We start from the raw sequence: 20387 nt of genomic DNA on the forward strand, positions 1-20387 counted from the left end.
ATGGGAAGAACTGACTCATCAGAAAAGACCCCAATTCTGGGAAAGATTGAAGGCAGGAGGAGAAGGGGACAACAGAAGATGAGATGGTTGGGTAGAATCACTGACTCAATAGACATGAGTTTGAGTAAACTCTGAGAGTTAGTAATGGATAGGGAAGCCTGGCATGCTGCAGTCCATGGGGTTGCAAAGAGTCGGACATGACTGAGAGACTGAACTGAACAACCTTCCTCTTGGAGTGGGTCTGGAGGTCCATGCTTACATCTTCAGGTAGGCAGATGAGGTTGCTGGTCGGGGAGGGGGAAGGGACTGAGAGGTGAGTACCTTCAGGATAATATACCTAAGTCATGGGAGGTTTCCAGCCTCGTAGGAGCTTCTTGGATTTCTAAGGCCTAAAGTTCTGAGCAGCTGGTAAGAAACTGAGTCTTGAAGAGGCCTGAATGGGTTGCAAGAAGATCCAGTCTTTTCTTCTCTAGAAAGCTGAAAATGAAGTGCTTTCAGTGTTGCTTGGCTATCTCCCAGCACTCCAAGGCAGCTTCACGCCCAGGCAGCCCAGGGCCCATCCAGTGTGCTCAGGGCCCCTCCATGCTTCTGGTGGGCAGTCCCTGAAATGCAGAGGCCAGACAGGGGTGGGCAAGGGGAGGATGCACTTACGGTCATTTGCATCTTTGTGCATCTTCCAAGGATAAGAGAAAAGTGGAAACCTTGTCTAGGTTTGGGAATTTGGACTCTCTAATGTCCAAAAGGCAATAAGCTTCATTAGTGCCACCTTGTCATTCACCAAGGAGATAAATTGGAGCCCAGGAGATAAAATGCTCAATAGGACCCAGAAATAAGATTTAACGTCATTGTATTTATTAGGTTCTGAAACAATACACATTCACATCCTTTTGAATACAGTACATTTGGCACAATAATGTTTACAATGAAATAACACTAATGAATGGCAAGAGATTAAAATTACACCCCGAAAAGAAAAAAATGTACAAATAAAGCATCACAATACAAAAAAAAAATTCCTAAAGTTGAATACATTTTATATTTAGCCAGAATTACTTTGCACATAATTTAAAAAGAGGTAATTTTTAGCCTTCTTTTTTTTTTAATGTAAGAATGCATTTTTTTTCACCTTTGGAGGAAAAAAAAATTATTTCCACTTCACAAAGTCCATAATGAGAGAACACAGGAGAACAGCTATCCTTCATATATTTTTTTGGCATTTTTTTTTACACTCCCCTCCTTTTTTTGTCTCAAAAAAATAAAAAAGAGTGAGCAAGCTAGTTGGAAAGATTAGAAGGAACTAGCAGAAATGTAATAATATGTCTGCTTCCAAACTCTTGTGAAAACCGAAATGAAACAATGAATATTCAAGGAACATATAAGCTCTATTCTATAGACTAAATAGGATTTGAGTCTGCCTGTGTGAGAACTTGACCAGCTTTCAAGCAGGAGGCATCCCAGTCAGCCCAGCTCTGGGGGCTGGAAGGGGGCATCTCTGAGCCAGGCAACCTGCTTGAGTGACTGCTTGGAGCTGCTGGGTAGAATGTATTATTATTTGTCTTCCAACAAAAATGCCAGTTGTTCTGCAGGAAGGGCCCAGTGCCTGCTGACATGGGAATATTTTGGACAAGCCCGTTCGGCATGACAGTTTAAGAGCTTGCTTGGTCGTTCGATCATCAGGGTGAAGGAAGCAGAGAAGAAAGCAGAGAGCAGTAGGGACTCGTGAGTAAGATGGGCAGTATCGTCATGTTTTCCTAAAAAATGAGATGACGCCACCATGAAGATGTTTCTGTGCTTGTCCTCAACTCCGGAAGAGAGTCTCCCCTTACTATGTCAAGTTACCGAAGATAAATTAAATTAATCTACTGTTCTTCATCTCTTCACTGGTATGCTGAACACACAAGTTGATATAGCATAATATTTGAAATTATAACAAGAACAGATAATAATTACACCTGAGTTTTTTCAAAAATCAAAACAAAAGAGAAGTGAATGTCATCACTAGTTGCCAAGGCCACGACCAGCCAGATGCAAATACGGACACCAGCTCTGTACGGGCTTGAGCTAGTCACTGTACAGACTTTGAAACAACCATCCAGAACATTCCTTTCTCTTCTCCATCTCTATCAGGACATCATAGAGCACAGGAGAACTATATGTGAGATGTAATATCGCTTAATACATGTTTACATCTTTTAAAATAAACCAACATGAAATAAACAATATGAAGAACACCCCTCCTCCCACCCCCCGGCCTCCCAGAAAAAGAGAGAAAGAAGGAAACACACCTTATCTCTCGGTAACTTGAACCAATACGCTTACAGAGTATTGCACCTGGACATTATTATAATTATTCTTTCATAGACTAAAGTTTATAATATGCCTGAACATGCAGCAGTTGATACCTCTAAATTCAATGAATTAATTCCACAGGCCTTGCAGCAAACACTATATACAAAAAATCTCAAATGTACAAAAGGCAAAAAGCTTCATTAGTGCCACTTTGCCACTCACAAGTATAGATATTTAGGGGCAGCTGGGAAATCCACGTGCAATCGTTGGAATGGATTCCATTCCCTGCTAAGTCAGTTCAGTGAAATAGATAATCCAATGACCTCCGGGACACATAACACACGAAGCCACAGAGAACCCTTGGAAATCAGAGAACGTAACACTGGTAGCGTATCTGCGGGAGGTAACATCACACCCATCGAACGTGGCCACAGGAATGGCCCTTGCATGTCACACAGAAACAACGCTCAGAACATCTTGCCACCCTGTCAGTGTTCCAATAAGTCGCTCTTCAATCTCCTGATACCCTCTACATAACCCATGTTTAGCCTCAGGCTGCTTGTTCCAAAAGCAGATATTTTATATTTAACTTTACATGTTTTATGTTTAAAAACCACAACACAGTAGTACTATCATTTGGTAGAAGTGCGCAAAAATCACACACTGCTGCAGAAAATAAATAGAGTTGATGCTGGGGATTCAGGATGAAACTGGAGAGAGAATCTGGGAGCTGAGTTTTGCTAGAACCCAGGGTCTCGACCACTCTGCAGGGTAGCCATGGAGTTCAGGCAGAACTTGAACAACAAAGAGCTCTACTAGTTTCCTTTTCTCTCAATTCAGAGCCCCCAGGTGCCACGAAAGCATTAAGAGCATACACCATGGATGATGGTTTTCTCATTGTATATTAGCCCTTTAATATCTACCTTTATTAACACTGGAATTTATTTCTTTTGGCCAATTAGAAAGCAAATTTGATAATCTATTTTTGAAATGTTAATAGAGTTCAAATCAAATTTCTTTTTCTATGGAGAGCGATTTCTTCCACAAGATACATGCTTATACAACTTCGGCATGCCCCAAATCTAAAACCAAAGCAAATGACGATGAGCCATTCCAGAGCAAACCAACACAGGGAGCCGATCAGGGTGTCTTCCGACCTCACTCCTTCCTGGGCACGCCTAGAGGGCGCTCACCCTTGGGCTGAAGAAGCACCAGTCTCTTCTTCTCTTCTGGATAGAATGGCAGAGGGTGGCAGGTGGTGGGTGGGGGACTGGAGTGAGGAGAAGCAAGAATTGTCAGGACTCTATGTTCAAAAACAGAGCCCGAGTCTTGCTTGCTTTTTTCTTTCCTTCTTTTCTTTGCAGTAAAAGACCTGAAGTTCCTTCCTTACTGAAGCCCCCAAGGAGCAAAGCCAGGCTTGCCAACAGACCAAACTCAGCAGTGGTCCAGTGAACTGCTGAGCCTGCACAATTCTGCAGTACTGGTGAGACGAGAATCAAGAGTGCCTTCTGGTCATCAGGTGGAAGTGGGGAGGAGCTGGCCCCGGGGTGAGGGAATGCAATAAATAGAGGGTGGACAAGGGACTGGGCTCCGGGGAGAAGTAGTTCAAGACCATCTGATGGGAAAATAGGAGTCTTCCCGGCGCCCTTGCTTGCAGCATCACCAAACTTCACCGGGAGCGGTTGCTCAGGGCATCAGGTCTTCACCAAAGTAGGAGAAGCCTTTGAATTCCTCCTGGTTGATCTGCTTCACAATCGCTTCGTCCACGAGTGTGAGTACTGGCTCTTCCCGGGTAAAGTCTTGGTCAAAATTATTGACGTCTCTTTTGGTTTTCTGTGGGGAGATAAGAGAAAGCACTGATTCTAGGCTGACCTTCCTCCCCAAGGCCCCCCCACAGGGAGTGGGCATTGCGCTGACCAGCCTCTTGCCAAAGCAGACCTCTAGCTACTGAGAGCAGACATTGAGCTGTTTCAATGAGGTAACAATGAATGGCCCCAGGACCGCGAGGTGACGGAGGACTTGGAAAGGAAGAATGAGGTCAAGTGAGAAGGAAGAAGGGGTGAGAGGTATGATGGAAAAGCAAGGAAGTGGGATTCCCATAGACTGTGTGTGTGTGCATGTTCGGACATTTTCCCTTTCAGCATCTGCCCCAACCCTCTGGCTCCACTGAGTCCTCCCTTCCTGTGATCCAGGGAATGAACATGAATTGCCCTCCTATGAGCTCTCCAGTGGTCTTTCTTCCATAAAGGTAAGCATCACCACCCCCATCACCTTACCATGTCTTTTCTAGATGACATCTTCTCTATACGTAGGGGGATGCATGGAGTAGGGGTTGGGACCATCTTCTGGGAAGCCTGCCTTGATCCTCACCTGCTATCATCCTGAATCCTATTTTGTGCTCCCACATTATTTCTATCATTACACTCAAGACACTGACTTGCAGTGAATTGTTAATGCTTCTGTCCTGTCCATGAGTTCCTTAAAGGCAGAATCCTTGTCTGACTCAACCCTGGGTTCCTAGCAGTCCACTAAACTAAGCATCTACTGAATGAATGAATACATCAGCAAGCCCACCACTGACTCTCTAGGGTAGAAGGACCCATACCTAGTTGGAAGTTCAAGTTGCCAAAATTGTGCTTATGGTCTGTGTGTGGGGTTGGGGGGAGAGGGCAGTGATCAAACAAACTCTGGGTTTTGGAGAAAATCAGGAAGTAAGAATAATTCTCTCTGCCTTTGGGGGCTCCCTGCTGGGCTGGGGTCAGTATTCCTTTCTAGCACACACTGCAATGGGTGAGGAAAACTTTCACAGAATAGTGGGACCTGGCTGAGACTTGGAGAATGAATTACCATCATGTTGTAGAGATGGGAAGAAGGCACCTTGGCAGAGAGGAAGATGGGAAAAGGCAGGAGACTGGGAACACGAAAGATGTGTATACAGGACAATGGGTTGGTCAGGCTGCTTGTCACAGAGTGCAGTGTGGGGATGGCGGGAAATAAGGGTGGAGTCCAACTGAGAGACCTGCAGTACCAAGTTCCTCCTCCCCTGCATCCACAGCACAACACTGAGATGGCTGAAGGGGTTCCGGCAATATTTTTTCAGACACTGAGTAATCGGCATTATCCAGGATTAGCGCCCTGGATGATGGAATAACTCTTGTGGTGACCATTATTATTTGTAGAATAAATATTAACATATACTATGTTCTATGGAAATCAGTTACCTAAAAGGTTAGTGATAGTCTGTGTGAGAAAGTAGTCTTGAGACAAAGCTATATTTTGCACTCTGCTCTGGGAGAGTCACCATGCATGTCAGCAAATGAAAGGATGTGGGACACCCTGCAGTCAAGAAAACCGGCTGATTTGATTCAGGCCAGTCTTCCTCAGAATGACATAAAACTTTTTTTTTTCCTTAAAAAAAAATATATGTATATATATATATATATGTGGACTGTTTTATTTAAAGATTCTCTTAGATTCTTTTTTGCTGTGGACCATTTTTAAAGTCTTTATTGAATTTGTTACCGTATCATTTTTGTTTTATGTTTTGGTTTTTTGGCCATGAGGCATGTGGGATCCTGGCTCCCAGACCAGGGGTCGAACCCACACCCCCTGTATTGGAAGATGAAGTCTTAACCGTGGACTGCCAAGGAAGTCCTTTTTTTTTTTTTTCCTAAATATTCTCTCAATATCTGTCCTGGGAGCAAAGTTCTGCAGAACGTGGTTTGGGAAGTGCCACTTTACAGAGCATCTTCATGTTCGTTTGCTTATTGATCCTTGGAACAGGCAGGTGTTATTATCCTGATTTTACAGATGTGGAAACTGTGGCTCACAGACGTTTGATCACTTGCCCAGAGTCACCCAACTGTGTTCAGAGTGAGGCCAGACTCAAGTTCAGCTCTCAGCGTGATGCGTCTCATGGTGCAGAATATTTGGAGAGCTGGACACTGGAGACATGAGAAGACATGGCCAGGCTCAAATGCAACCAGGAGACCTTTAGGTCAAGCTACTAGGCTGAAGTAAAGCCAGAAAGGCTTGCTAGTAAGCCAGCATGGTGGGAGAGGGCTGTGGATCAGGGAGAGAGTGGTACACAGTGAAGTGAACTTGACAGGGGAGTCTGTTTTCAAACTGTCCCGGATTAAGGTCCAAATCAGACAGACACCACGCAGAAGAGATGAGCTAATCTTTCCCATACTGCAGCCCCCATCCATCCTGCTTGGCACCTTCTCTCCGGCCTCAAGCCACCAGAGCTCAGTAGGGCTCAGAGACCTTGTGGCGGGTGGGGGGGTGGGGTGCGGACAGAAAGGGGACAGAGGAAAGCTGCAGGGATGGAAACAGTACTCGCAGCAGAAGGGGGTGTGTGCCGCCCCTGAGGTGAGAAAACTGAGGAGTGGCTCAGCCATTCCTACAAGAGAGCAGGCTCCAGGCCAAAGAGGACACGTTCTCCACCTCCAGGGTGCAAAAGGAAAAGGTGGGCCCTGCATGGAGAGAGACTTCAGAGGGGAACCACAAAGTCCATCTCCACAGTGATGCATGTGGGGCACGGGAGGGTAGCTGCCTGGGGAGAGGGTATGAAGACTCCTCTCCTGAAGTTCTCTCTCACAGGAGTGAGGGGTTCACTTTGATTAAAGAGGGGTAACAGCATGTGGCCCATGGTGCTGGGGAAGGAGCAGGATGGGGAAGAAGGCGACGGCAGCATGGGAAGCACCAAGTATCATCCCAGTGGGGGCAGGAGGAGAGGGAGTTGGTGAAGAAGACTGGCAGAGAATAGGGCAGAAGGGAAACTCAGTTTGAGCACCACTGATGGTGGGCTATATCCAGGACCTTTCAGGGGCAGGACCCCCTCCTTCCAGCCTCCTCTGCACTGGTCATTAATGGGGGACGGGGGCTGGTGTAAAGGGAACCTCGGGAAATTTGTAAAGGCTTTGGCATTGACTCCCCTCTTTAACTTTTTGTGCTTTACCTTTTAATCATTTGAGTCCACTAGTCATGGAAACTGGTTTCATTTCCTGAGGTCAACTGAGCATAGTGATGGAGCTAGGTTTCATAGCATGTCTGAATGTCCCAACTTGCTGACTGCCTACCAGGGAACCAGGCTCAGTCAACAAAGCTAGGGACATCTTTTTCCAGGTGCATGATGAGCTGGCTTGGGGAGCAATCAAGCTCAGCTCTGGGCTTTCCAGGGGTCCCAGAATCATTGGTGGCATGCAAGCGAGGGTGCCATTCTTCAAGAACTCTATAGAAGAACCTACTTAGCTCATGCACCCCTTATGCTACCTGGTCCAGGCCTTTTTCCCCTTGGAGACATCTTAGATCCTTGTCAGTTATTCATTTCCATTCGTACAACTGACAGTTCCTGACTATTAATTAACCTTAGAGGCTTGGGAGGTTTTCTAGAGCAAGTATCTCTGAGGAAACCCACCCCATGTTAATAGCATGTAGGCAGCCTCACATCCTCACGTTTAGAGGACTGGGGACTATATCCTTTACTCACTGGTTTCACTCATTGGAAAGCGGCTGTTTCCCTTGAACAGCAGGTACGGGACTCACGTCCAAGGTTCTGACGGACAAAGTCCCTGTTTACCTGGATCTTCAGTCATCCCCTTTGCCTCCCTTCATGCCTACACACCTGACTCAGCCCCCACCACACAGCCTGAGAGGTGACACTGGGACACAGGGAACAGCCTTCTAACTCTTCATACCTTGTCTCCTCTAGGAAGCCCTTCCCACACCCTCTGACCCACATGGAGCAGACACCGCATGGAGGAGGAGAAAGAGCACTGGCTGACCTCCCGTCTTGGTACCATCCCCTTGCTGGTTGGATGACACTGTGAAGGAAACCTCTTTGAGCCTTGGTCTTTTCATCTGTCAAATGGGGGTGGTCCCAGGAGCCCTACAATAGCCTTGAGGACTGAGTTAGATGCCAGATGTGCAGCGCCTCAGTGCAAATCCTGACACATAGTGGGCACCCAATAAATGTGAGCTCCCACCCTCTTAGTCTTAGCACCATGTGCGTTGGGCATACCTCACGCTCAGCTTGGCTGGATCTCCAGCTCAGCCCATGGGCGCCATGAGCTTTGGCATGCAGGGCCTGAGCTCACACTTATCTGTGCGCTTTCAAATTCTGAACTAGTGCTGAGCCAGGGCCTGCCTGGACATCCTGGTCTTCCTCTAGCCACTGAGATTCTTCCAACGGTGCCCTACTGCTCTCAGAAAAAGCACCAGTTTCTTAATCACTCCTAAGGCCCTTTGGGATCTGGTCCCTGCCCACTTATCCAGCTTTATCTCCTAGGCCCTATGGAACCATGAAGTTCTTTGGATGCACTGGCTTCTTCCTACAGCTGAGCCTTTGATCAGCCAATCCTCTGCCTGGAGCACCCTCTCCCCTCTTTGAGTTCTGCCCCATCTCCTCGTTACCTAGCTGACTTCTGCTCACCTTTTCCATCTTGGCTTAGATATCCTGCCTTCAGGAAAACTTCTCTGTCTCTCCAGGTCTCTTCTTGGGGTCCTGTCATCTCCTCTAACTTTTATCACAGCACTTGCCACCCGGGGTGTCCACCTCCTTTTGTGATTAATCTGTGAGCTCCTGGAGGCAGGGACCAGGTTGAACTCAATGTTCCATCCCCAGGCTGGGCACTGCCTGGCACATAGTGAGTGCTCAATAAACAACCGAGAAAAAAGATTGAGTGTGTGTCTCTTGCTACCACTTTATCTAAAGCCACTGAAGTGATCTGGACCTGAGGCACTCTTGGGCCAATAGGTATTTTTGTTTAGAGAAGGCTGAGGACTGACTCACAAAAAGCCCAGAGCAGGGTGCCCTAGCCCGTGGCAGCCTGGTTAATAGGGTGTCTTCTGCCATCCGCAGTCAGCCTGGGCCACTAAAGTTCTTCAGTTGCTGGTATGAGACAGAAATGGAACAAACCAGGGTTTGGGCAAATCCCATTGAGACAGATAGGCTAAGAGAAGTTTGGAGATTTTGTGGGTATGTCCCTAACCCCCACTATTGGTGCAGGGGAAAACAACACTCCTCTTCCCTTTGGCTTCCTTCAGAAGTCAGGTCTTAGATCTGAGAAGTCTAGGGCTGACCTGGGGAAGGGCACACTTCTGGTATCTGCAGTGGGAGAGTGAGGCAGTGCTTATGGAGACAGAGTTATAGGTCACTCTAGAGTCTTCTGAGAAATTCCATCTAAGAGGCGAAGCTGGTGGACCTGTCAAATCACCCTGAGGCCGTGGGGGGCTGGAGCCTCAGCCAGCTGTGGCCATGTTTGGACTCCAGTGCGGACAGAGGCAGGCTGCCTGCATGCTTGCTTCCTGTCTGGCTGGCGGAGTTCTTTCAGAGCCCTCACTGAACTGAAATCATAAACACAAGCTTTCAGAGAAGCCAGTGATTTCTGCTTCTGTCTTCATCTGATTATGAGGAGATAACAGATGACTTTGTTCTAAAGTGCAGAGAAAACTCCCTGGTCTTACAGACCGGGGCATGGGGCTATAGTCACCGTGCTGGTCCCAGACCACCTCTTCATCTGTGCCTGGCATGACAGCAAGGACACATAGGCAGCAGAGTGACCACAAGCCGGGGTCCTGGCCCCATGAGTGTGACAAGAACCTGGGAGACAAACTGTTCCTGGGGGGACACGCTGTCTCGATGCAGTGTCCAAGAACCCAGCTTTCAGGTTCCAGCTCGCTCTTGAGTCTCCCGGCCTCCAGCCTCCCTCCAGCTCACCCTCCTTTCCCAGTCCCCACAGCACTTCCTGGAACATGCATTCCCCCCACCTCCTAATATTTTTATGTGCGTCACATTTTCCTCTCATATCCCTCAAGGTACCTGTTGCAAAGCAGGGCACACAGCAATCCCTTCATATTCATTTGCTCAAAATTCTTTTACTCACCATAAAAGTCAAACTCAAAATGCCTCCTAGCTTTGAAATGTCCCAGTATGCTTATCTAAGCTCTATTTTCTTTGAAATGTCAATATGCTTATCTACGCTCTATTTTCTTCTTTTAAATATCCTCTAAGGAAAAGGAAACATGAAAATAATTAGAATGCTTGCTCAATATCAATTAACTAGATCTTTAGATAGATATATGTATTCATTCAGTTCAGTTCAGTCGCTTGAGTGTCTGACTCTCTGCGACCCCATGAACAGCAGCACGCCAGGCCTCCCTGTCCATCACCAACTCCCAGAGTCCACTCAAACCCATGTCCACTGAGTCAGTATTAATTAAACCCATATATTTTCAGAGTATATATGTACATCTTTATACACATGTTCACCTGTGAAGTTAGATGAACTAGGAATGTGAAACTGCATAGTGTCTTGCCTGATAAAAATAGAGTTGGGACACAACTTCAAGTTAACTATCATTTGCCTAGAAATTTCTCAACATGTTCTTCTATCCCTTTCCCAATTTTCCTTATAGAAAACAGAGTAAGACACACAGAGGGCTGCCAGTGGAAGCTTTCACAGCACCTATCTTGCCAGGGAGGTGTTCTATCATTCTTTAATCCATTTCCTTCTTAGAATGTGGTGGCCAGAACTGATGGCTTGCTCCTTGACTCTGTTCTGGGCAATGCTAAGGGCAGCCAGTTTCTACTTGGTGGAAGCCCTCAAACCATTGTCTAAGATGGTGTCAGTGTTTTTTCATTTATGGAGTAGCTGTGATAACACAGTGATGCTCTTACAGCTTTACCAATCCAGTTTAACCTTGAATGAGTGGACCTGTGTCTCCCTCAAAAGCTATGTTGAAATTCTAAGCACCAGCACCTCAGCCTTATTTGGAAATAAAGTCTTTGAAAATGTAATCCAATTGAGATGAGGTCAGCAGGGTGGGGCCTAATTCAGCCTGACTGGTGTCCTTATAAGAAGGGGAAATTTGGACACAGAGCTCAGACATGTACAGCGGGAGGACCTGATCAAGAGACACAGGGAGAATGTATGTGAAGAGTGGAGGGCTGCAGCCCCAAGCCAAGGGACATCTGGCACCACCAGAAGCTGACAGAGGCAAGGAAGTCTGCCTTCCCCTGCAGGTTTCAGGGGGAAACCTGATCTGCAGGCACCTAGACCAAAGACTGCTCACCCAGAATGACCACATTTCTGTTGCTGTAAGCCACCAGTGTGTGGTACTTCATGGTAGCCCCTGGAAACTAACACAAACCCCAATCTTCTGAAATGGACTTTTCGCATCTGAATGTCACCCTTGACATTTAACCTTGATTTCCTCTGATGGTGGGACTTATTTCTAGCCTGTCAAGATTACCATAATAACAATTCTGTGATTTACCTTTCTGGATCTCAGTTTCTTTACCAGAAAAGTGGGGATAATAAATCTACCAAGCTTGCTGATTGAATGACAGCATAATAGTAAACCTCATGTAAACTAGAGTTTACTTGAGAAAGTACTATATGAATGTCATTTTAATTCTGTCATCTAGCTCATCTGCCATATCCTTCAGCTTTAAGTTGTTTTGATCGGGACCATTTTTAAAGTCTTTCGGGACCATTTTTAAAGTCTTTACTGAATTTGTTGCAATATTGTTTCTGTTCCATGTTTTGTTTTGTTTTTTTTTTTTTTTTTTTTTTGGCTGCAAGACCTGTGGGATCTTAGCTCCTTCACCAGGGATCGAACCCCTACCTGCTTCCCCTAGAAGGTGAAGTCTTAACCACTGGACTGCCAGGGAAGCCCCCTCCTTCAGCTTTTTGTCATTCTAAAATTTGACTGCCATGCCTCCCCTCTCTCTATCAAGATGCATATACAAATATTGCATAAGGCAAGTTCAGGCTCAGAACCCTCTGACCTGCCCTCTACAAACAGCCCTCTCATAAAGCTGACAGAACCAGTCTCACCAACACACTTTGCGGGTATGGTTGTTAAATTCATTGTTAATCAACCAGCCATGGTCACTTTTTCCATCAGGTTCAGGAAGATGATAACAGAGACTTTCAACTGTCTTGCTGGAATAGAGATACACAATGCCTGCAGCATTTCTCCGATCTATTAGTCTAGAAATGAAGTTAACTGGCTCCCAGCAATTACCATTTTCCCCTAAGTGTCCACAAACCATCTTCTCATAAAACCTTCTAGAAATCTGCTTTAATCACATCCATCTCAGAGTATCCCAAACGTCATTTTCTCTCTTTTTGAATACTGGGAGCCTGTTTGCCCATCTCCCATCATTTGGTTCAGTTCAGTTCAGTCGCTCAGTCGTGTCTGACTCTTTGCAACCCCATGAATCGCAGCACGCCAGGCCTCCCTGTCCATCACCAACTCCCGGAGTTCACTCAGACTCACGTCTGTCGAGTCCATGATGCCATCCAGCCATCTCATCCTCTGTCGTCCCCTTCTCCTCCTGCCCCCAATCCCTCCCAGGATCAGGGTCTTTTCCAATGAGTCAACTCTTCACATGAGGTGGCCAAAGTACTGGAGTTTCAGCTTTAGAATCATTCCTTCCAAAGAAATCCCAGGGTTGATCTCCTTCAGAATGGACTGGTTGGATCTCCTTGCAGTCCAATGGACTCTCAAGAGTCTTCTCCAACACCACAGTTCAAAAGCATCAGTTCTTTGGCACTCAGCCTTCTTCACAGTCCAACTCTCACATCCATACATAACCACAGGAAAAACCATAGCCTTGACTAGACGGACCTTAGTTGGCAAAGTAATGTCTCTGCTTTTGAATATACTATCTAGGTTGCTCATAACTTTTCTTCCAAGGAGTAAGCGGCTTTTAATTTCATGGCTGCAATCACCATGTGCAGTGATTTTGGAGCCCCCCAAAATAAAGTCTGACACTGTTTCCACTGTTTCCCCATCTGTTTCCCATGAAGTGATGGGACCGGATGCCATGATCTTTGTTTTCTGAATGTTGAGCTTTAAACCAACTTTTTCACTCTCCATTTTCACTTTCATCAAGAGGCTTTTTAGTTCCTCTTCACTTTCTGCCATAAGGGTGGTGCCATCTGCATATCTGAGGTTATTGATATTTCTCCCGGCAATCTTGACTCCAGCTTGTGCTTCTTCCAGCCCAGCGTGTCTCATGATGTACTCTGCATATGAGTTAAATAAGCAGGGTGACAATATACAGCCTTGACGTACTCCTTTTCCTATCTGCAACCAGTCTGTTGTTCCATGTCCAGTTCTAACTGTTGCTTCCTGACCTGAATACAGATTTCTCAAGAGGCAGGTCAGGTGGTCTGGTCTTCCCATCTCTTTCAGAATTTTCCACAGTTTATTGTAATCCACACAGTCAAAGGCTTTGGCGTAGTCAATTAAGCAGAAATAGATGTTTTTCTGGAACTCTCTTGCTTTTTTGATGATCCAGCGGATGTTGGCAATTTGATCTATGGTACCACTGCTCTATTCCGTCAAATCCCAACCACCAAACAGTGGACCTGGTTAATTCTTTGCCAACCTGAGAGGTAACTCACCCAGGCCTCTGAGATGGCTTTTAACCTCAGCTGCATAACAGAACCACCAGGGAATTTTAAATGCAAGTGATGCTACCCTTATCCCAGAGATTCAGTGTAACTGCTCTAGGATCTGGCCTGGGTGAGTTATAGCTCCCATCTGACTTCATTAGATATAATTCATTAAAGTACTTCACATGGGTTTCAGTTCACCTAACAATGGTTTCTGCCCTAATCTTTGTACAATGAAGATATTTCTCTTTGGGAAAAAATTTAGAGGCAAAATAACAGCCTTGTTATTTGTCCTTGTTTTCTCCACCCTGCCGGTGCATCAGAAACAAACACGCATCTGTATGGACACCTGGGTTTCAACCCCTATCTCGTGAACTGGAATGTCCAGGCTGGGGCCCAGATCTGGCTTTTTCATTTTTCTTTTTTTAAGCTCTGTGAATGATTCTGATGTGCATCCTGGCCAAGCCCCTCTGTATAAAGATCAGTGGATCTTTCTTCCTTCTTTTTCTTAGTTTCAAAAGGCTACTTTGTTGTCCGAAAGCCTGGATTCAGCTTTCCCTCAAGGTCACACAATATACTAGCATTCCTTCTCAATTCCATGCCATTCTTCACTTAGTTTATATTGATTGGTCTTTATAAAATCTGGGCACACAAGAGTCTTACTGGCAAGCCACACTAGTTTCTTTAGATATTGCCTTCTGAGAGGCAGAATAATCTAGTGATTTAGCATGCATGTTAAACTTTATGGTCTTGGGTAAATCATGTCGCCTCCCTTGTGCCTCCGTTTCCTCATCTGTAAAATGGGGATATTAGTAGTCCTCATATACTTGTTATAAGGATAAGTGAAATAATGCATTTAAGCGATGAGAACGGTACCCAGCAGAGAGTAAATATAAATTGTTAGTAATGCTTCTTTGTCAGTATTGACCCAACAGTATGATGAGAACAAACAGCATCATCTTTTGGATGGTCCTTGATCTCAGGTCATAGAATAATCATCATTTCACCAGGGCAACCGTGTGCATTCATTTCCTACATAATCCAAACACTAGAAGTCACCAGCCTACTCTCAAAAGCTAAGAGCCGGAAGTGTGGCCCACCCAAAAGGACCTTCCTGAATCTTTTATTGCCTTCCGACCCTTGTTGGGTTTTCCTCATTTTCACTGTATTCACATTTACAGTATGTGCTTTTATACATCCTGGTGGGCTATCTTTAAACTTTCTGGAATAAAATAAGAAAAACAAAAATGAGAAAGAAGATGAATTTTACTTCCAGCACTGCTGGCTGTGACATCATATATCCTTTTCTCTGTAATGAGCAGGGGTGTGCATGTCCACGGGGAGCTGTAGAGACAGGGGAAGGTGTGCAGTGCGTGCCTCACCCGCTGACGCTGCCTTCAAGGACACAGACCCTCCCTTTCCAGGGCTTCTGAATTCCCAACAAATGTCCCAGATACATTTTAATGCTAGATTTCCTAATTTTTGCCAACTAAGTCAATTAAAAAATAGAGTAGCCTGGCTGAATGGGTCGAACAGTCCTCCAGTTTGTGACCTCTATTTAGTAAAGTTGTTTCCACGTTTTAGGGGAAAAGATCAAGACCCATTTGCTTTTTAAGCACAAACGATTGGCTTCATGGCATTTAAAAGTGGGAAGCCACGTGGCCCCTGGCCACTCTCTGGTCCACTGGAGACAGTCATGGCAGCACCCTGACCTCTGTCGCTGGCACACGGAAATGAAGAGCCACCCAAGTGCCAGGGCAAATGCCTCCACCCCCATAATCTGGTCCACAGCCTCATCTAAACTTTATCTGAGGGAAAGTGGCTTCACTCCCAAGTGAATTTAAATTTAAATGCATATTTAAATGCATTTTTTACTTTTTTAATTATCTAAATTTTTTATTTTATATTGGAGTATAGTCGAGTAACAATGTTGTGATAGTTTCAGGTGAGCAGCAGAGCAACTCAGCCATACTTATAGACATATCCAACCTCCCCCAAACTCCTCTCCCATCCAGGCTGCCACCTAACATTGAGCAGAGTTCCCTCTGTTACACAGTAGGTCCTTGTTGAGTATCGATTTTAAATATATAAATGTATTGATTTTTTTTTTAATGGACGAAGTCTCTCAGACCATCAGGCACTCTGAACAACCAACTACAGTTGAATTCTATCAAATCCACTGCATGATGGAATTCAACCATTTCCCCCTCTCATTACTGTTTGCCAGACTATAAAAAAAAATCCACAGTTTTTACAAATTCTATTTGAAGAGTTACATGGGAAACTCCTATCAGCTACCACTAACCTCCTCCCTCACACCTAGCAATACCTCAGTGACCAAAGGAGCTTAGCCAACCACAATTTGTCTATAAACTGGGGGTTTATAGGGGTGTATAGACTCACTCTATGGACTAATGCTGAAGTTCAAATACTTTGACCATCTTATGTGAAGAGTTGACTCATTGGAAAAGACCCTGATGCTAGGAAAGACTGAAGTTAAAAAGGAGAAGAAGGTGGCAGAGGATGAGATGGTTAGATAGCATCACTAACACAATGGACACGAATCTGAGCAAACTCCAGGAGATAGTGAAGGAGAGGGAAGCCTGGCGTGCTGCAGTCCATGGGGTCACAAAGTGTGGACATGACTTGGCAACTGAACAACAATAGACTCAGTTCTCCATGATCTCCTTTACAGGGAAGGGCAGTTATCCCTGTTATAAAGAAGTTGTTACCAAACTTGGAACACTTGCTACGGTGCTTTTAAAACAAAATTTTGGGACAACTACTTGAAGGTTATTTGGAAGTCCGGGCCAGTTTAGAAACCTACAGAAGCTTGAAAGGGGACCCCAAGACACAACTCCCTGTACCCCTTGCTCCCACAGAAGCAGGGAACGTGGTCTTTGATCAAGTGGGGAGTTTGTTGAGGTGACTTTCAAAGCTGCTTCTACCTGTAAATTCCATGGCTCAATCATTTAAATTAAAAGTAAGGTATTTCAAGCAAGACTTATTGACCTGGGTTCCCACTCCCAGGGCATGGGTGGCACATTTTCTGTGAGGGGCCAGTTAGTGAATATTTTAGGCTTTGTGGGCCATGGGGCCTCGGTCACACCTACCCACCCCTGCTGTGTGTCTCAGAAGTGGCCCTAGACAAGGTGCCAGTGACTGGGCGTGGCTGAGTCCCAGGAACACTTTATTTATGGACACAGACATTTGAACTTCTTATAATGGTCAAGCGTCACCCAGCATTCTTCCTCAACCACTGAAGAAAAATGTAAAACCCACTCACAGTCTGAGGGTTGTACAGAAAGAGTCAGTGGTCGGACTTGGCCAGTGGGCCAGAGTTTGCCGACTGCTGTACTACAGAAGGGACTTCAGGGCTTCCTTGAACCTCCTAAAATACAGTGATGCATGTTGTGTAAACGGGCATATTTGGGTTTTCCTGGAGGAGTTCATTGTAGCAGGTTCTGGAAGGGATGCTGACTTCACTGCTAAGTTAAGAACCACAGATTGAAAAGCTTCCCCTCATACAAGGCTTGAAATTCTCTGTGGAATAACTCCCTGAGGAACCACAGAGAGAAGAAAACCCTGAGAAGCAGTTTCAGGACTGGAAATGTCTCCCCTTGGTCTAGGCCCTTGCACCATGGAGGTTCCAACACAGAGTGTCGCCTTTGGCCTCTTGGAGCTCCACGCGAAGGCTCCCTATGAAAACAGCTGGGAAAAGTCCTGACACAGACTATGTAGCCAAGGCTGTTCCAAGACCAGGTGGAACCACAGTCATGGTATTTCTCTATTTCTTTTAGGGAAGGAGACATTCCTGGACAATTCTGGGGGTGGTGTCGGCACCTGCCTCCTGAAACATTCACAGCCTTCCAGCCTCACAGGTTTGCCCAGGTCCACACGTGGGCACACTGTTGGCTGTGATTATTTGCCTTTAAAACTTGGTAGTGAAAATACAGAGCATACATTTCAGCCAGGATTCACTTTGGCCCATGTAGTTATATGCTGCTCATGTCTGCATCGTCTGTACAGAGCTCACTGGCCCTTGACGAGATTCAGATTGGAGTTTTAAGTGGCCTAGAGGTGTCTCCAAGTGCCCCAAGAATCTTGGCTCCCTGGCGAGGCAGGCAGGGTCTCGGGGCAGGGTGGGACACCTACACCATCGGTCACTAGTGGTACCTGGCTCACAACCAGTGGACCCTGCTGAGTGCCCAGGTGATGGCTCAGAGGGAGAGCTCTTCTCACACTGGGGAGCCTGCCCCTCTCCAAGACCGGACATGAGAGGAAAGGAGTGTCTGTTTCCCTCTCAAATACTGCAAAGGGGCTTGAAACCATCCCTGAGCCCAGGAGGCTTCCATTCTGCTGCTAACAAGAAGGGTCTATGAGCTGCTAATGTGGGAAAGAAATGTCCCTTCCTAGGGAACTGTGCCCAACCCAGGCTGGTCCCCCTCACATACCTGACACCTCCCTGTGCCCCTCTTTCCCAGCCCTCCTTGTAACCAGGGCTAAGAAATGACTTATTTGTTAACTGTCTCCTCCACAGGCTGGACATTGGGCTTGGGTGTCTGTCATGCATCGCCAGCACCAGCACAGGGCTTGGCATGGCCCAGTCCCTCCACGCGGACAACATAATAAAGCACAGCAACGGAGCCTTCTCTAGGCTGTATTACAAAGCTTACCTGTCTGATGTGTTTAACTTCACATCTACCCTACGGGGAGGCAATGCTGCTGGGGAGGCAATGCTGCCTCAGCAGCCACTGGAGACCAGCACACAGCTTGCCCAACGTGTGCCAGGTGGGGGAGCCAGGATTAGGTTCAGCCTGTTCTGACTCCGGGCTGTGTCCCTGGAGTGTGTCGTCCTGCCTCCCACTGAGAGGTATCACTGTGGTCACCTGTACAAGAGGCTGAGGCTCTGAGCCCAGCCCGGTGGGCAGTCACTATCTCTCACCAATAGTGTTGTTGCTGCATTTAAAACCAACCAACCGATCAATAAGCAAAAATTGCCTTCCGCTCTGAGTCTCTCATAGTGCATGAGGCTGCCATCCCCACTAGACCCTTTGGGGTCATTTCTTCAACATGAAGGGTGAAGAGGAACACGGTCCTTTGAAATTCTTCATTATGACCAAGAATAGACATACAGTTTCTGTGTAACCTAGTGAACATCACCTCACTCCACCACCCCCAAGTAAAGGTGCAGCTCGCTACTCTTTACCTTCACTCTGCGTGACTCAGTCTGGGTTCTAGTCTCTCTACGTAGTTCTTTTCTACTGTACCCTACCCTAGTCAACCTGATCCTAGTCTTCATTAAAAATGTTTTCTGCCTTAACCTTCTAAATTGATTTTACAACCCACTGAGGGGAAGATCCAGAAGTCAGGTAAAGGGGCACCCAGCAGGGTGTCTGGAACTGAAAACGTGTAGGAAATACAAGGTTGATACCCAGGAATAAAAAGTCTTAGGAGGAGACAGCATGCTACCTGCCCTAAGCCTGAGCCCCCGGGCCAGGCTCTGCAGTGAGCTAGCCCCATGCGGCAGGGTGTGCAGCAGCAGGGCCCGTGGCCGCTCCCACTGCAAGTGGGCAGACACAGTGGCAAAGCCAGCCCCGCTCTGCCTCTAACCGTGGGGCTCTTTTTCATTCATCATTAACTTTTCAAAGCAGTGTCATCATTGACAGCTGTTGAGTTTAGCTACTCTAGGGATGCTTTTTGGTACACAAAGAAGAAACTTTCCAATAGGTCCTGGCAAAAACCCTGGTCCTCCACTGACCCGTCTTTTCTCCCCATATTTATGAAGATGCCCTGGATGGAGATCAAGTTCTCTTGGCCCAGGGGGAAGAGATGGTATTATGGCTCTGCCTACTGGCTTTAAAACAGCAACTGTAAACACTCTAATAGATGCCTCTCAAGTCAAGATGAGGTCACCACCTTCTCTTACCATTCAAAAAATTCAGGTTTCCTAATGCAGGATCTTATCACCCCAAATTCCTAGGTGTACACCGGAACAGATCTTAGGCCATAAAAAGTGAGACAAGAACTTAGAGATGGAACTGGGAGAGAAACATTCTCCAGAAAAAACACTTGTAGAGCTTCGTTCATTCATCCCACACAGGCATACTGAATCCCTACTCTGTGCCAGGAGTTTTTGCTAAGAACACAGGTGTGAAAGAAAGGGAAGCACATCGCTCCTCTAACACCTGAACCAGAGCTTGCTAATCGTCGCTGTAGGGTGATGGGCACATGGGGATTCTACTTTTCTTGCTACTTTTGTGCATGCTTGGAATTTTCCATAATGAAGAGTTAAACATATGAATCTCACACACTTGATGCTGGGTGAAAGAAGCCAGACATAAGAGAGTACATACAACATGACTCCATGTACGTGAGACTCAAGGAAAAAGAGGTCTCCTCTCCAGGGACAGAAAGCAGATCAAGGGCTGCTGGTGGCGAAGGCATCTGGGAACTGCTCGGACATAGAGGTGCTCATACATTCATGTACAGTGGTTACATGGGTGCATCCATTTGTTAAAACACACCAAAATGGACACTTTTAACAGGTAACTTTTAGGCTCTGTAAATGCAGTTATAATAAAATTTAAAAATCACACACATCCCTGCCGGCATAGAGCATGTTTACATGGAATAGCTGGCGCTGGGAGAAATCTGAGGGACCACGCAAGTCCCTCACTTTAAGGA

At 46.1% G+C, this 20387-nt stretch overlaps 1 protein-coding gene across 2 annotated transcripts in view; it reads right to left on the reverse strand.

Moving 5' to 3' along the window:
- Positions 1 to 830: 830 nt before the first annotated feature.
- Positions 831 to 20387, reverse strand: part of PRKCE (protein kinase C epsilon) — a 546536-nt gene continuing 526979 nt past the window's right edge. For both annotated transcript variants that reach the window (XM_069583410.1, XM_069583409.1), the window contains exon 16: positions 831 to 4122. In XM_069583410.1, coding sequence (XP_069439511.1) covers positions 3976 to 4122 — 147 coding nt within the window. In that variant the 3' untranslated portion in view covers positions 831 to 3975. The remainder of the gene's footprint in view (positions 4123 to 20387) is intronic.

Source organism: Ovis canadensis, chromosome 3, assembly GCF_042477335.2.
Source record: "Ovis canadensis isolate MfBH-ARS-UI-01 breed Bighorn chromosome 3, ARS-UI_OviCan_v2, whole genome shotgun sequence".
In the NCBI taxonomy this organism is placed as follows: Eukaryota; Metazoa; Chordata; class Mammalia; order Artiodactyla; family Bovidae; genus Ovis; species Ovis canadensis.